The 18,164-nt window shown below is 44.9% G+C and overlaps 1 protein-coding gene across 3 annotated transcripts in view; it reads left to right on the forward strand.

The window, feature by feature from the left end:
- Positions 1–5,897: 5,897 nt before the first annotated feature.
- Positions 5,898–18,164, forward strand: part of cdh16 (cadherin 16, KSP-cadherin) — an 84,706-nt gene continuing 72,439 nt past the window's right edge. For all 3 annotated transcript variants that reach the window (XM_068049056.1, XM_068049058.1, XM_068049057.1), the window contains exons 1-4: positions 5,898–5,946; positions 7,277–7,329; positions 12,046–12,144; positions 13,180–13,317. In XM_068049056.1, coding sequence (XP_067905157.1) covers positions 7,288–7,329; positions 12,046–12,144; positions 13,180–13,317 — 279 coding nt within the window. In that variant the 5' untranslated portion in view covers positions 5,898–5,946; positions 7,277–7,287. The remainder of the gene's footprint in view (positions 5,947–7,276; positions 7,330–12,045; positions 12,145–13,179; positions 13,318–18,164) is intronic.

Genomic DNA, 18,164 nt, shown 5'->3' on the forward strand with positions numbered 1-18,164 from the left:
TACAAGAGCAGGTCAGAGGCTAGGAATCCTGCAGCGAGTAACACACCTTCCTGACTCCCCAAAGCCTGTCCACCATCTACAAGGCACGAATCAGGTGTGTGATGGAATACTCTCCACTTGCCTGGATGGGTGCAGCTCCAACGACACTAAAGAAGCTCGACACCATCCAGGACAAAGCAGCCCGCTTGATTGGCACCCCATCCACAAACATTCACCCTCTCCACCACCGACGCACAGTGGCAGCAGTGTGTACCATCTACAAGATGCACTGCAGCAATGCACCAAGGCTCCTTAGACAGCACCTTCCAAACCCGCGACCTCTACCAACTAGAAAGACAAGGGCAGCAAATGCATGGGAACATCACGACCTGCAAGTTCCTGTCCAAGTCACACACCATCCTGACTTGGAATTATATCACCGTTCCTTCACTGTCGCTGGGTCAAAATCCTGGAACTCCCTTCCTAGGGATGGGCAATAAATGCTGGCATAGTCAGTGATGCCCACATCCCATGAATGAATAAAAAAATAAATTCAGTTCCCAGTCTTAGTCACCCTGTCGCCACGTTTCCGTAATAGCAATTAGATCATACCCATTTACCTCTATTTGGGCCTTTAATCATCTACCTTGTTGCGAATGCTGCTTGCATTCAGGTAGAGTGCCCTTAACCTTGTCGTCTTGACATTCTGCATTCTAAGCCTAGTTGATACTCGCCTTTGTTTCGTCTGCCTTCGAATGTCACTTGCTACTTTTCTACCTCCTGTTACCAGCTTTACTTCCTTCCAATTTGAGCTACCCCTCAGGTTCCCATCTCACTGACAAGCTAGTTTAAACCCTCCCCAACAGCAGTAGCAAATCTCCCTGCAAGGTTGTTAGTTCCGGTCCTGTTAAGGTGTAGCCTGCTCATCTTGTACATATCCCACCAGCCCTAGAACCGGTCCCAATGCCTCAGAAATCTGGTTCCCTCCCTCCAAGTTGCCCATGTTTTACAGCAAGGTGCTGAGAACACATTATAAACCATTAGCTTGGGTCGAAGCATTAGCTTGGTGTTATCCATGTGAGTTTCACAAGTCGGCTAAAGGCTTTCCCTATACATGTATCGAGCTCTGCATCAAGGGACAGATTGTCTGTCACCGTGGATCTAAGGTAGCAGAATCTGCTAACCATTTCCAATAGGGCGTTATTTAGTGTGATCAGAGACGGCAATGCAACACCTTGTCCCATGACCACGGTTTTTTGATCCTCATAGTCAGGGAGAACAAGTTACAGGCATGGGAGAGACAGTCCATGAGTCTTTGTAGCTGAGTTTCCGTGTGAGCGACTAGCACAGCATCATCAGCGTAGAGGAGTTCTCTGATCGGGACGTGATGTGTTTTTGTCTTCGCGTTCATCTTTGATAGATTGTAGAGCTTGCCGTCTGACCGAGTGTGCAAGTAGACTCCTTCCATATTTGCAGGGAAGGCGAAGGTCAGGAGCATGGAGAAGATGATGCCAGAGTGGGGGATAGGACACGACCCTGTTTCACTCCATTCTTCACTCTGAAACTGCCGGAAGTGCAGCCATCAAACTGTACAGTGCTGTTAAATCCACTTGCAAATTCCTCCCATTTTGGAGAGCAGGTCCATCATGTAGGTGTGCGATCTGCTGTCAAAGATGATCGTATCTCTGAGTAGTGCGAGGCTATCAGAGATCTTCCTGCTGGGTACAGTCAGGTCTGATCAGGGTGAATCACCAACTCCAGAGCAGACTTGACCCGACTGGCGATGACTTTGGACACAATCTTGGAGTCAGCATTAAGCAGTGAGATGGGCCATCAATTTCTGATTTCTGCCCTCTCCCCCTTCCGCTTGTAGATGAGGGTGATGATGCCTTTCCTCATGGATTCTGACATGCTGCCAGCCAGGAGCATACTCTCATCTACTTCCTGCAGGTCCGGGCCGACCCAGTCCCACAGGGCCGAATACAACTCGACTGGTAAGCCATCGCTTCCGGGAGTTTTATTCAGCTTGAAGGACCTGATGGCCTTTGTCAGCTTGTCCAGAGTTAGCAGTTTGTCCAGATTCCCCCGCATGCTGTCATCTAAGACCTCCGTGATAGAGAACAGGAAGGACTGGGAGGCCGTGCTGTCTGTGGGCTTCACATTGCACATGCCAGCATAAAAGGATTTGCTGATCCTTAGCATGTCGGACTGCGAAGACGTTACTGAACCATCCTCTTCCTTCAGGCTGCTGATAACAGAGCTCTTTCTGTGTACCTTTTGGAAGAACTAACGCGAGCACATCTCATCCTGCTCGATGGAGCGGACTCTGGATCGGAAGATGATCTTGGAGGCCTCCGTGGCAACGAGCGAGGCCTGCTGGCTCTTCACCTCTTGGAGATCCTCCTGGACATTTTGCTCCATTAACTGCAGCTGGAGCAGATACTGCATGCTTTTCTGTAGTCGGGACATTTCTCTTTGTCTTTCTCTTGCTCTCTGAACCCCTTTGAGGATGAAGAACCTCTTGATGTTTGCCTTGATCGCTTCCCACTAGTGTGTAGGGTACTCAAAGAGGAGTCTCATGGTTCTCCAACCTTTATAATCCCTTTTGAGTTCCTCAGTGTTCTCTGGGCTCAGCAGTTACACGTTCAGCTTTCATGTCCACCTAGTCCACCTGTAGGTGACAGTCCACCAGTAGGAGGCAGTAGTCAGAGAATAACACTGGCTTCACGTCAGTGGATCTGACCGTGGATGCACGGGACACAAACAGGAAGTCAATCCTGGAATGGACAGACCTGTCTGGCCTCGACCAGGTGTATCTACGCAGCGCTCCGCCTGCAAGGTTGCGAAGATGTTGTGCAGCTTGGCGTCTTTTACTGTTTCCATCAGGAGTCTGAACATAGTGTCCAGTTTGCTGTCAACCCTACCGGGGTTGTCCAGCCGCATCAATGATGCAGTTGAAATCACCGCCTAGAATGACCGGCCTGGATGTCGCCAGCAGCAGCGGGAGGACGGTTAGCCGCTCGCTGTACTGGGCCGGGGTGTACATGTTGATTAACCGGAATTGAGCATTGTCGTACATTATGTCTGCTACGAGGAGGCGACCACCCACCACCTCCTTAACATCAGAGATGGTAAAGTTGCCTCCATACAGCAGAATGCCCAGGCCAGAGGAACGGGAATCATTTCCGCCTTACCAGATCGATGGCCTGTGGGACCACCATCGCGACCATTGCCAGTAGGTGCTGAGGACGGCACACCTGCAGAAACAGCAGGTCCCCTTTGACCCTGGTGAGGTATCTCAATGTCGATACATATCGTGTAGTGACTTTAACCCTATGTATGTCAATGGAAGCAATTTTTAATCCCATTGAAACTGTCATTTACCAATTCAATTGTCTATGCTGGTATCAGCCCTTCGGTATAGAGTTCACAAACTGTTGCACTGTCCCAGGCTGAGGTATCTGTCCTGGTCACCCATGGGAGGGTTGTTCTGCCAAGGTGATTGCAAGGGGGTTTGTATAAGCAGGGAGCTTTGGGCTGTCCTCTTCTGGTACTGTCATGTCCCTCAGTTCCTTTTCTGGGACTTTGCTGCTCCTGGTTTCCCGGACCGGGGTGCACTGGTCAGATTGCTGCTCCAGGCCTCTTTCTGTCATTGGTGCACAGACTGGACATTTACTGGACACTGAATTCTGAGGTCACACCACTTATGCTGAGCCTCTCAGTGTTCTGCGGTTGTGGAGAGTTGCAGATCTGCGGTCATCTGGCTGCACAAAAAGCTTTGAAATATCAAAGTATATGTAACTGGAATAAAAACAGAAAGTGCTGGAAATACGCAGCAGGTTAGGGTTAGGGTTAGGGTTAACTTTTCAGGTCAGTGACCTTTCATCAGAACTGAAACTGACCTGAAACGTTAACTCTGCTTCTCTCTCCACAGATGTTGCCTGACCTGCTGAGTATTTCCAGCACTTTCTGTTTTTATTTCAGATTTCCAGCGTCCGCAATATTTTGCTTTTTTTTTATATATAACTGGACGTAATTTGATGAACAGCAGATTATATCAGCCCTCCAGAACCTCTGACCAAAGGGCATTGACAAGTGCAGTATTGTAGGGTGTTTTAAGGTGAGTAAAGCTTGTGTCCCAGTGAACTTTCAATGTAACTATTCCCTGTCTTGGGATTATATTTAGGGCTGCTTTGGAGTTGGAAGCTGTGTCGGCTGTTTTGGAGCCAATGGGAGCTATTTCTAGGCTACCATGTAACATGGAGATGAGCCAGTATTTAAAGAAGATCAGGTTATTTCTTCCTGGTGTCTTGGGCCAATATTTATTTCTCAACTAACATCACTAAAGTACAGATTACGAACATACAAATTAGGAGCAGGAGTAGGCCACTCGGCCCCTCGAGCCTGCTCTGCTATTCAATAGGATCGTGGCTGATCTGATTGTAACCTCAACTCCACATTCCCGCCTACCCCCGATAATCTTCCACCCCCTTGCTTATCAAGAATCTATCTACCTGTGCCTTAAAAATATTCAAAGACTCTGCTTCCACCACCTTTTGAGGAAGAGAATTCCAAAGACTCATGACCCCCTGAGAGAACAAATTTCTCCTCATCTCTGTCTTAAATGGGTGACCCCTTATTTTTAAACAGTGACCCCTAGTTCTAGATTCTCCCACAAGGGGAAACATCCTTTCCACATCCACCCTGTCAAGACCCCTCAGGATCTTATATGTTTCAATCAAGTCACCTCTTACTCTTCTAAACTCCAGCAGATACAAGCCTAGCCTGCCCAATCTTTCCTCATAATATAGCCTGCCCGTTCCAAGTATTAGTCTAGCAAACCTTCTCTGAACTGTTTCCAATGCATTTACATCCTTCCTTAAATAAGGAGACCAATACTGTACACAGTACTCCAGATGTGGTCTCACCAATGCTCTGTGTAGCTTTTGTATTCAATTCCCCTCACAATAAACGATAACATTCTATTCGCTTTCCTAATTACGTGCTGAACCTGCATACTAATCTTTTGCAATTCATGCACTCGGGTCACCTGGTCATTATTATATTGCATCTGTGGGAGTTTGCTGTGCACAAATTGGTTGCTGTGTTTCCTACATTACAGCCATGAGTACACGTCAATTGGTTGTAAAGCACATTAGGACATCCCAAGGTGATGAAAGACGTTGTATAAATACAAGTGAAAAACACTGGCAAAGACTTTTTTTTTAGAACATTACAACGCAGTACAGGCCCTTTGGCCCTCGATTTTGCGCCGACCTGTGAAACCAGCTGACCTACTTGATTGTCCAAATATCTTGCTTTGCTACTTTGATGGTCTATGTCTCTTGCTTTCTCTCTCTCTTTATCTATCTCTGTGCTTCTCTATCTCTTTTTCCCTCTGATTCTGTTTACTTTTCACTGGTCACCTTCTCTGCCCTTCCGCCTCACCTCTCTCTCCATTTTCTGTGTTTTTTGTGCTCTTTGTCCATCTTTTGCCTCTATCTCTCCTCACTCTCTAGCCATCTCTGTCTCCATCTCTGTTTGTCTCTCTCTGTCTACCTGTTTCTCTTTCTGTCCTTATCCCTTTCTCTGTGACTCTGTCTCCCTCTTTGTCTACCTTTGTCTGTCCGTATGACTGTGTTTCTTCTCTCACTCTCTGCACCCTTCTGTGTCTGTCCATCTTTCTGTTTCTTTCTCTCTGTCTGCTTCTACCCTCTCTCCATGCCTGTCTATATTCCTCTGTTCCTCTGTCCTCTATCTCTGCTGCTCACTTTGCCCTCTCTCTGTCTCTCTCTCTCTCTCTACCCATTTCAAAGGAAGTAGGATGTGGAAGAGGTGACTGTGTATTGTGGCGGGTTAAGGATTGGATTGTGTGAAACAGGAAGTCAATGATTAACGCTGAATTATTAGCAGTTTATAAGAAAGTTTCCTTGCGGTTGGAGACTGAGACACAGGCACATTGACCAGGTAAGACATTAACTGCCCTGTATCTGACTCTATCTTTCCAATAGGCTGAAAATTAAAAGTGAAGAGAGAATTTAAAAGCTAACAGAACCATGCAGACCAGGTGAGGAGAGAAGCTGAACCAAACTATTGATCCATCCACCTTGTGAGGTCAAACAGTTATGTTTACAACTCCTCATCTACTGGAAAATCTTACTTATGTTTCATTAAAATCAAAATATTCCAAATTTCGGAAACCTCAAGCTGAAATCTGAGAAATGTTTTTAGAATCTTTAAATGTGAAATTGTGAAGTGTTTGCATTAGAAAAATGGCAAGTTATTCAAAGTATTTTTCTTAAACTTTACACACGAGGCATAAATGTATTCCTTATTCTTTAAAGATTAGATGACGTATGTGTAAGATTTCTGACTGTACCTCAGTGAAGGGGGTTTTATTTTGTGTGTTAGCATCAACATTTTAAATAGAAAACTGGAGTTCAAGGTCACCCTGAATCTGTTGGATTTGCCTTTAAAATATATTTTACTGTAGTGTAATCATACACAACTTTAACTGAACACAAAATGTCGTTAAATGGGAAGGAAATTCTATTGTCATTGGAATAGTGGGGGAGGAAGAGAGAGAGAGAGAGAGAGAGAGAGCGAGACAGGCTGACAAAGGAGAGACAGAAAAAAGGAGCACCTGGGAGAGAAGGAGAGAAGAGAGAGGAAAGAGAATAAGAAAGAGACAGGGGCAAGGTAGAGAGATAGAGTGAGAGACAGAGACAGAGAAAGAAAGACGGAGGGGAGGAGAACAGATGGGAGGAAAGAGAAAAGCAGAGACAGACAGACAGAGGGAGAGGGAAAGAGAACGAGAGGGAGAAAGAGAGTTAGAGGGAAAGGGGAGAGAGATCGAGGTAGACGGGGAGAACGATAGGGAGGCAGACATGAGGGAGAACAGCTGAGAGGAAAGAGAAATGGAGGGATATTCAAAAGATAGAGCAAGAGATAGATGCAGAGAGATGGACAAAGAAAAACAGAGAGAGAGAGATAGACAGAGAGAGAGAAAAAAAACAGAGAGGGAGAGAGAGAGAGAGAGAGCAAGAATACTGGTTTGTGACTTTAGAAATTAATAGAATGGAAGTACATGGGTTCAAGCCACTGAAACAAGGTCATTACAAAGACGATTGTAAATGAGGAGGCACGTGAACAATGGTAGTTACAAGCAGAGAAAGGTCACCCTGTCCGTCAGGTCTTGGAGCCACTATTAAATTGACTTTTAACTATGGACTTTCTGGGGGCTTTACCTTGATTCTGGGCATCTTCACTAACAGCTGATGTACTTGTGATCATGCAGAATCCGAAGCAATGATTCCTATGGGATTTCTGCACATCAAAGAATGCAGCCATGTAAGTAAATGTAGCACCATCGCACCACCATAACCCTTCTCGTAATCGTTCATTATTCAGGATAGAGAACAACTTTTGAAGGATATTAACAGAATAAAATCACTTTCATCTACTCTGTTCATTTTGCTTCGATTCTCTTTATTTCTCTCCTGCTCTCTTTTGTCCACTTTACGTTTTCATTTTTATTTCACTCTCACTCAACCTTTTTGTTCTACTTCTTCCTCACTTTATTTTTCTTCACCTTTTACTTTGTCACTTTCTCTCCCTTACATTCCCAATCCCGTTTAATCTCTCATTCTTACTGTTGTTCTCTATCCCTCTTCACTCAATCTTTCTCCCTAATTCTCATTCTCTTTCTTTGTTCCTTTTTTCCTGTGTTTAGTTGTCTTCCCCTGTCTATCTTCTCTTTCTCTCTATCTTCTACTTGTTAGTTCACTGCTCACAATCTATCTTCATCCTTTTTATCCTCCCTGTACTTAACTTTCAGATAAGATATTTAATCATGTCTGCTCTCTCAGGTAAAAGATCCCACAGGGACTGGATGTGAGGGTCCTTGAGAGGTGCAGAGGTGATTTATCAGAATGGTTCCAGGAATGGGAGATCTTAGTTACAAGGTTAGATTGGAAAACTGCGGTTCTCCTTGGAGCAAAGGAGATTGAGAGGAGATTTAATAGAAGTCTATACGATTATGATAAGCATAGATAAGTTAGTCAAGGAAAGACTATTCCCATTAACTAATGGTACAAGGTCTAGGGGACACAGATTGAAGGTTTTGGGCAAGAGATGCAGTGGAAATATGAGGAAGAACTTTTTTATGCAGCGGGTGGTAATGACCTGGAACTCGCTGTCCACAAGGATGATGGTAACGGAGACAATCACTGACTTCAAAAGGGAATTGGATGGTGGCTTGAAGGAAATAAACTTCTAAGGCTACAGGGTTTGAGCAGGGGAGTGGGTTGCTCTGTGGAGAGCTGGCACGGGCTCAATGGGCCAAATAACCTCTTTCTGTGCCATAAATGATTCTAAGACTCTATGACTCCATAACACAGGGGAGTTCTCCCTGATGTCCTGGGGCCCATATTTATTCCTCAACCAACATCACTAAAATCACATGGTGTTTATGGGATCTTTCTGTGCACAAATTGGCAGTCGTATTTTCCTACGTCACAACAGTGACTACATTTCACAAGCATTTCATTGTCTGTAAAGCATTTTGGGACATCCTGAAAGACTTGCATTTATATAGCACGTTTCACAACCACCAGATTCTCTGCCTCAGTACTGCACGGTAAAGGCCTGCTACCCGAACCGAACCCGACAGAACCCGACGACATGTGTCGGGTTCAGGTCGGGTCGGGTCACTCTTCTGGGTCCAACCTTCAGGCTCGGGTCCGGTCCGGATCGGGTCAGGTCCAGGTTGGCCACACACAATATTAATTGGACTTGAAAGGTTGTTTAAAAAGATGAAGATTGGAGCCACGATGTCAGTAATTGTTTGGTCACGAGTTAAACAGAAACCCATAGAGCTGTGCCCAGACAGGTTGTGCCTGACTGTACCAGAATCTGTATTGCTTAAAATAAACACAGCAATTGCCCGAAGTCTCAGAAAATATCATTATACATTCCCTAGACTCCTGCTTTACAGTTAGAAATACTTGCTGCAAGTTTATCCAGTGAGCAGCTGAGATGCAGAGACTAGGACGGTCCTGAGTAATTAATTATTATAAAATATACAGCATTTATATAAAAAATGTAAAATGATCACTGTCAGGACTCTAGTCTACACACACACAGTACAGTACTGGAGTGTCAGCCTTGATCTTTGTGCTCATGCCCTGCAGTGAGACTTGCACCTGGAACATTGTGAGTCAGAAAGTGCTACCAAGTGAGCCAGAGCTGGCACTCTGAGGTTGTGAAGGATGTTTTATAAATGCAAGTTCTTTCTTTTCACTTTCTGACTCAAAGAGCTCTCTCTGGGATACATGGGGAGAAGGAAAAGATGGGAGATGAAGTTCTCAGGGGAGTGCTGGGTGACAGAGTGGGCTCCCTGTCCTTCAGTTCTCCTTGACTTATTCTTCTTTCTTGTGGATCTCATTCCATGTTTGGTTTCTGGGCAATAAAATTATAACCCACAAAGCTCCTTGAAGAAGCAACTAGTTTATCCAGTAACCAGGCGGTTCCCACAAAGCAGGCAGGCTCCGATTTGGATACCCTGTCTGTGCCACACTGGCTGGTCTCAGGGGTGATACAAGTGGCCGGGGCTAAAGAGGTGACGAACCTTTCACTTCCAATCATCAACCACTGATTCCTTAAAAAAACAGAAAATGCTGGAAATATTCAGCATCTGTGGAGAGAGAAACTTAAAAAAATTCCTTAAGATAAAAGCAAAATACTAAGGATGCTGGAAATCTGAAACAAAAACAAGAAATGCTGGAAACACTCAGCAGATCTGGCAGCATCTGTGGAGAGAGAAGCAGAGTTAACTTTCTGATGAAGGGTCACTGACCTGAAACGTTAACTCTGCTTCTCTCTCCACAGATGCTGCCAGACCTGCTATTTCCAGCATTTCTTGCTTTTATTTTATATTATAAAAGTCCCTAATGGACTCCTTGCATCAAAAAAAGCCCAATTTGAAGAGCGTCTAAAAAAAGCACAATTAACAGAACTCATCATAGTGATTAGATCTGGGCACGTGGCCTGTTTTGAGGGTGGGGCCAGGCTTCCAGTGTGGAGGTTTTTAAATCACATCGCAGAAATTTGGTTTGTGTGGGATCCTCTGCAGTTGAAATTCCGTGATCTTTTGGGCTGACTGTGGGAGAATTACACTGGAAAATACAATGCTCACATGTAGACGTTCTGAGATCAGGCTTAGCTTGCAAGGTTGAACCACTCAATGTCAAGGATCATTCGTGAGTGAAGACTAATTGGGCACTGTAGCTCTACGAAGGGTATTGGAGATCTCGAACCCTCCCCCCAAAAAAGCTGTTGAGGCTGAGGGCTAAGATTGATCGATATTTTTTGGGTAAAGGTATTAAGGGTAACGGAACCAAGGTGAGCAGATGGAGTTAAGATACAGAACAAGCATAATTATTTGAATGGCAGTACAGGCTTGAGGGGCTGAATGGCCACCTCCTTTTCCTATGTTGTTATTTTTAAATTGTAAAGCATTCCCTGAATGGCAAGCTTGCAGGTCTGATCAATGAAGCATGTTACCAAGCTATTTCCTCCCATTATGAAGACTAGTGCAGTGAATTCCAAATTCAGGAACACTGGCTAACCCAATGTGCTACTCTACTGACTGAAGAAATGCCAGTGCTCAGTGCCAGCCTTGGCTCAGTGGGTAGTCCTCTTGTCTTTGAGCCAGAAAGTCATGAGTTCAAGCCCCACTCGAGACTCTTTAACCCATGATCCAAGCTGAAAGGCCCAGTGCCGTGTTGAGGAAGTGCTGCAATGCTGAATGTGCTGTCGTCTGGATGAGAAGTTAAACCGACACCCCCTGCTGCCCACTCGGGTGGATGTAAAAGGTCCCATGTCACTAGTCGAAAAAGAGCGGGGGAGTTCTCCCCAATGTCCTGGACAATATTTATCCCTCAACCAATATTACTAAATCAAATAATCTGGTCATTAACACATTGCTATTTGTGGAATCTTGCTGTGTGCAAATTAATTACCACGTTTTCTTACATTACCACAATGACTACTTTTCAAAAGTACTTCATTGGTTGGGAAACACTTTGGGACATCCTGAGACTGTGAACAGTGTTCTCGAAATGCAAGTCTGCCTTTCTTCTTGGGTTGTGGAAGGAAATTAAATAGTTTGGGATAAATGGTCTCGAGTACTGTGTCAGTTTGCACACAGGGAGAAAATATCTTGTACCCGTTAGACAATAGCAAAGACTGAGGCTTCTCCATCACTGAATTCTGGGCCCCTTACCTGCCTTACCACAGTCACATCTTCCTGTCCTTCACCACTGGCTAAATTTAAACCCCTTCCTAACCGACGGGATATCACAGCCTATTGGGTCACAGTGTCCAGGTAACTCTCCACCTCCCTGATGCCCCACCGTGTCTGCACCTCAGACTCCAGCTCAATAACTCTGAGCAGTAATTCCTCCAGACTCAGACCCTTACAGCAAGTGTGCCGGCTGCAGTCCACGATCTCCCACATTCTGCAGATGCAGCACACCTCCAACACCGCCAGCCTATCTAACCTTGGTTTGTACATTTAGTTAATTAAAGTTTTATGTAATTAATTCACTTTGTTTATTTCAAACTAATTCATTTAACTAAAAAGAAGCACCTCCTTCTCCCTTGAAGCGAATTCGCACTCACTGCAAATCCTCAAGTGTCCACTCTATTTAAGTTTCCCTCAATGGTCACAATCTGTAGCTTCGCCCTTATGCACTCTATCAAAACCCTTCATAATTTTAAAACCTCTGATCAATTTCTCCTTAACCTTCCCTGGTCTAAGGAGAGCAATCCTAGCTTCTCCAGTCTCTCCATGTAACTGAAGTCCCTCATCCCTGGGACCATTCTGGTAAATCTCCTCGACATCCTCTCCATGGCCTTGACATTCTTCCAGAATTAGGACCAATACTCCAGGGAATGGCTAACCAGTGGTTTAGAAGGGTTTAGAATAACTTCCTTGCTTTTGTACTATATGCCTCTATTTGTAAGGGTCAAGAAATAATTCCTAAAACATTTGCTTCTGAACAGATTGCTGTTCTGTTGTCCACTCTCAGCGTTTTGTCCGCAGCCAAAGAGGTGACAGTGCCGGAGAATTACGATGGTGAATTTCCTTGGTTCTTGATGAGGGTAAGACCTCTGTTTTAAGAGTAGTTATGAGAGGCTTGAGTACAAAATCTAGGCTCTCAGTGCAGTACTGAGGGAGTGCTGCACTGTCGGAGGGTCAGTACTGAGGGAGTGCTGCACTGTCGGAGGGTCAGTACTGAGGGAGTGCTGCACTGTCTCAGGGTCAGTACTGAGGGAGCGCCGCACTGTCGGAGGGTCTGTACTGAGGGAGCGCCGCACTGTCGGAGGGTCAGTGCTGAGGGAGCGCTGCATTGTTGGAGGATCAGTACTGAGGGAATGCTGCATTGTCGGAGGATCAGTACTGAGGGAGCGCTGCGCTGTCGGAGGGTCAGTACTGAGGGAGCGCTGCATTGTCAGAAGATCAGTACTGAGGGAGTGCTGCACTGTCGGAGGGTCAGTGCTGAGGGAATGCTGCATTGTCAGAGGATCAGTACTGAGGGAATTCTGCATTGTCGGAGGATCAGTACTGAGGGAGCGCTGCGCTGTCGGAGGGTCAGTACTGAGGGAGTGCTGCACTGTCGGAAGTGCCTTTTCTTCAATAAGTCGTTAAACTGAGGCTGCATCTGCCCTCTCAGGTGGCTGTAAAAGATTCCATAGCACTATTCTGTAGTGTCTCAGGGCCGGTCTCTGGTGTCCTGGCCAATGTTTATCCCTCAACCAACAACACTAAAAAACAGATTATCTGGTCACTATCCCATTGTGGGAGCTTGCTGTGCATAAACTGGCTGCCGCATTTCCTACATTGGAACAATGACCACACTTCAAAGGTATTTTCATTGGCTTTAACGTGCTTTGGGACATCCTGAAGTTGTGACTGGCGCTACAGAAATGGAAGACTTTATTGGTGCCTGTGATGGACGTAATCCTGAGCCAGTTTGATCCACAGATGTGCTCGGATCGATCACCTCCAGTGATATGGCAGTCGGGAAGCCTATAATTAGCCTCAGTGTCATCAGGGGGAGGGGGAGTAGTGGGTGGTTGGGGGGGATCTGAAAATAAAAATGACTATCAGTTTCCAGCAAACATTTCTCATTTCAGATTGATACAGATATTAGGGGTGAATTTGGACTGCAGCTCATCGACGATTACAACAGAACCTTTGGAATTGAAAACCGAGTTCTGCTGTTCACACTTAAGTCCTTTGATCGAGAAGAACAAGCTCTGTATAAGCTGGAGGTGTGTATCTGCAGAGAAAGGTCTCTCATTCTAAAGCAAAGGATTAAAGCAATCTGCTAACATCTGCATCCACCGGTAACACCTATTCTGCTAATATCAGGGAAGAGAACAGGGAGAAATCAAATGTTTTCTTGCTGAGCTAGAGGCAGATTCCTCCTCAGTCTATATTCTTTTGTATTTTGGGTTTTCTTTGCTTGCTTCTTACTATCCACATGACCCTGCACCCGCCCATTTCCCATTCAATACAGGCGGGATGGCCCAGAATCATAGAGTCAGACAGCACAGAAACAGGCCCTTCGGCCCATCGTGTCAGTGCCAGCCATCAAGCACCTACCTATTCTGATCCCATTTTCCAGCACTTGGCCCGTAGCCTTGTATGCTATGGTGTTTCAAGTGCTCATCTAAATACTTCTTAAATGTTGTGAGGGTTCCTGCCTCTACCACCTCTTCAGGCAGTGTGTTCCAGATTCCAACCACTCTCTGGGTGAAAAAAGTTTTCCTCAAATCACCTTTAAACCTCCTGCCTCTTACCTTAAATCTATGCTCCCTGGTTATTGACCCCTCCGCTAAGGGAAAACGTTTCTTCCTATCTAACCTATCAATGCCCCTCATAATTTTGTATACCTCCATCAGGTCCCCCCTCAGCCTTCTCTGCTCTAAGGTAAACAACCCTAGCCTTTTCAGTCTCTCTTCATAAGTGAAACGCTCCAGCCCAGGCAACATCCTGGTGAATCTCCTCTGTACCCTCTCCAGTGCCTGCGCACAAGCACCATCACCACAGCCAGTGTCGGAGAGCCCGCCACCAGATCGGGCGAGGGCGGGCCTATACGGGTATTTAAATGAGCTGCCACGCGGCCCTGTGGCCTGCGGCCCGCCCTTTATTTCACCTGCTACCGGGAGCCGTTGCGCACTCTTAAAGTCCAGCTCTTGATCAGAACACAATAATGTGCACAGATTGTGAAACTTGCAACGAGGAATAATTGAGGTAAATTGCATTAATGCATTTACGGGAAAGCTACAAAAACATATGAGGGAGACAGGAATAGACGGACATGTGATGGAGTGAGATGAAATAGGTTGGGAGAAGGCTTGTGTGGAACAGAAACACTGTGACAGACCAGTTGGTCTGAATGGCCTATTTCTGTGCTGTAATTTCTATGTAATTCTTTGACACCTGGGTGGGTTCATTTTGGGAATTGTGTTTTTCACTAACCCAGCTCTGGGAGTGACTCAGAATTTAGTTTGTTTCGAGGCTAAGATTAACCTCATGCAAGGGACTCAGATCTGACAATCAAACGTTTCAGCAATTTTCTTTTATTGTCACACAGTAGAGATCAACAATAACATATCTATATAGCACCTTTAACATAATATAACATCCCAAGGACCTTCACAGGAGCATTATAAAACAAAGTGTGACATGGAAGGAGCGACAACAGGAGAAATTAGGTCAGATGACCAAAAACTTGGTCAAAGAGGTAGGTTTTAAGTAGTGTCTGAAGGAGGAAAGCGAGGTGGAGAGGTGTAGGGAGGGTATTCTTGAGCTTGGAGCCGAGGCAATTGAAGGTGTGGCCACCAATGGTCATCGAGTCATAGAGTTTTACAGCACAGAAACAGGCTCTTCGGCCCAACGCGCCTGTGCCGACCATCAAGAACCTGACCTAACTAATCCCATTTCCCCGCACTTGGCCCATAGCCTTGTATGTTATGGTGTTTCAAGTGCTCATCTAAATATTTCTTGAATGTCGTGAGTGTTCCTGCCTCTACCACCTCTTCAGGTAGTGTGTTCCAGATTCCAACCACCCGCTGGGTGAAAAAATTCCTCCTAAAATCCTCTCTAAACCTCCTGCCCCTTACCTTATATCTATGCCCCCTAGTTATTGACCTGTCCGCTAAGGGAAAAAGTTTCTTCCTATCTATCCTATCAATGCCCCTCATAATTTTGAATACCTCAATCAGGTCCCCCCTCAGCCTTCTCTACTCCAAGGAAAACAACCCCAGCCTATCTTCATAACTGAAATGCTCCGTGGAGTGATTAAAATCAGGTCTGCTCAAGGGGCCGGAATTAGAGGAATGCAGAAATCTTGGAGGGTTGTGGGGCTGGAGGAGGTTCGAGATAGGGAGGGGCAAGGCCAGGGAGGGATTTGTAAACAAGGATGAGAATTTTAAAATCAAGACACTGCTTGACTGGGAGCCAATACAGGCCAGCGAGCACAGGGATGATAGAGGAATGGGACTGGGTGTGAGTTAAGACTTTGGTCGCAGAGTTTTGGATCAACACCTTACAGTGTTTAGGCAGCGATTTACCGTATCAAACAGATCATACGTTACCCGTAAGGACACTGGACGAAATAGCACACATTCTTCTCTCTCGTTCATTTCTCTTCTGTTTCAAGTCAAGTGTTCGACTTCAACCAGAATTTGCTCAGGCCATTTGTGACGACCTCAGTGAGAGCGTTAACGCGATAAATATGAGATATGAACCCACAGTCCAATTTCAAGATTACACAATAAGATTTCATGTTTTAATATTCATTATAACTCCTAAACTACAAGAAATCCCCAATTAACTTGTTAAGTTGTAAGTAGCTGATACCCTGAATTACAAATAAAGGTGTTTTCTTTACTTATTAAAATACCAAAAAAAACCTCAAACCAAACCTATACATCACACAGTCCTTTTTGATGGCGAAATCCTTTGCAGTTGAAGTCCCAAACTCCTCCCAGTTACAATGGGTTGGATCTCCCAGACCTTCTCAAAAATCAATGTCCTCTTTACTCACTTCTCCAAGCTCTTCTGACCTGGCTGTCCGTGAGTAAGGCGATTCCGAGTGATCCTGTAGGCCTTCTACTTCTCCGCAAGTTTCAACTTTCAAAACAGGGTCAAATCTTCGCAGCCTTTCGTTGTATCAGGCTTCCATGAGCCGGTATAAAAGCAAAATACCACAGATGCTGGAAGTCTGAAATAAAAGCAGAAAGTACTGGAAATACTCAGCAGGTCTGGCGACATCTGTGGAGGGAATTTCATATCTGTGACCTTTCATCAGAATCGTTAACTCTGTTTCTCTCTCCACAGATGCTGTCAGACCTGCTGAGTATTTCCAGCCCTTTTCTGCTTTTATTTCCGAGAGCAGGTTTCTCTTCCCTCTCTCAAGGCCACAACCACTGGTTTCTTCACGTACAGCCTGTTTACCTTCAGACAGTCTGTGGACTCAGAAGTCAATAGCTTATTGTTTTGTTCCGAAAAATGCAGAGTCCAGAAAGTTGGTTTCACAGAGCCACTTGGACCTTTCCATTGTTCCCAGGTGCTAACAAATTTTTAAAAATTCATTCATGCACATCGCTGGCCAGGCCAGCATTTATTGCCCATCCCTAATTGCCCTTGAGAAGGTGGTGGTGAGCTGCCTTCTTGAACCGCTGCAGTCCATGTGAGATAGGCACACCCACAGCTGCCTGGTACATGTACATCTTCTGAATTACTGACTCCTTGTTTTACAACCCAAAAGTCTAGTCGGGTGAAACCCATTGTTCTTCAGGTATTAGCCCTGCAGTCTCTGCTTTTTCACAAGAGACTCTTCAATCTGTGTTCTTTGTTGGTATAGTAACCGTTGCAGAGCGAAGGTGAGGTCACCTGACCTTCTGGACTTGTCTTGAACTTTTAAAAAGCAGATTTTTAAAAACATAATCAAGTCATAAGGAACAACGTTCAGAACATTATGGAGCTCAATTAATCATTTCCATCTCCGCACCTTTCCTTAGAAATTCCTTATAACCCTGTACTTTATCACCTGACCTGATAATTCCAATCGATCTTTCTCCAGCTCTGCAGTGCCTCTCTGTGTGCACACTTTTCATACTTTCCTAATCCAGGACACACCTTGCTTGGGCTTTCTGTTTCTCTGTCCCTTTTGGTTTTAGCTGTTTAATCTAACAGTTACTCAGAGAGATGGTTATCAGCTCAACTTAGCTGTTCATCAGTTTATGCAGTTCAGAAGTTTAAATCAATTATGGATCAACCACTCTTCTATAAAAAAAAGTCACCAAGGTGTGTGGCCAATGGGATATCAAATGTTTTTGTCCAAACATACAGTTTAGATTCTAAAAAGTCCTTCAAGTAGCTGCATTTCTAATATTATGTAGGTTATCATATCAGTGCAGGCAATAAGACAAATGCTAATTAAGTCAGTAAAAGAATTATTTGCAAGCAAATCAATCCATGATAATCATACAGTAGACAACCGTAAGAGGCCTTTTGGAGATTCGCCTGAGAGTTCGTGTTGGGTTTGGGTTATTGCTGATCACATTTATGTTGAATCTATGTTTCTATTGTCTTTAATAGTTGCAGTCACTTCACACTCCAGGAGAGTTGCTGCTCCTTTCAGATCCCGCTCACAGGTTTATGCTGTTTCTCTCACTCTCAGCGCTGTACAAAGGCAGAAATATCATAGAATTAACAAAGCAGGAGGTCATTCAGCCCATCATTCCCGTGCCGGCTCTTTGGTAGAGGTATCCAATTAAGTCCGCTCCCCTGCTACTTTCCCCATAACCCAGCAATTATTTTCCTTTCAACTATTTCTCCAATTCCCATTTGAAAGTTACTATTGAATCTGCTTCCACCGCCCTTTCAGGCAGCGCGTTCCAGATCACAACAACTCACTCCAGAAAAAATGTTTCCTCATTTTGCCTCTGGTTCTTTTGCCAATCATCTTAAATCTGTATCCTCTAGTTACCAATCTTCTGCCACTGGAAACAGTCTCTCTTTATTTATCCTATAAAAACAATTCATGATTTTGAGCACTTCTATCAAATTACGCTTTAAGCTTCTCTGCTGTAAGTAGTTTCTAAAA

The sequence above is a fragment of the Heterodontus francisci genome, chromosome 17 (genome assembly GCF_036365525.1).
Source record: "Heterodontus francisci isolate sHetFra1 chromosome 17, sHetFra1.hap1, whole genome shotgun sequence".
NCBI classification, from domain to species: domain Eukaryota; kingdom Metazoa; phylum Chordata; class Chondrichthyes; order Heterodontiformes; family Heterodontidae; genus Heterodontus; species Heterodontus francisci.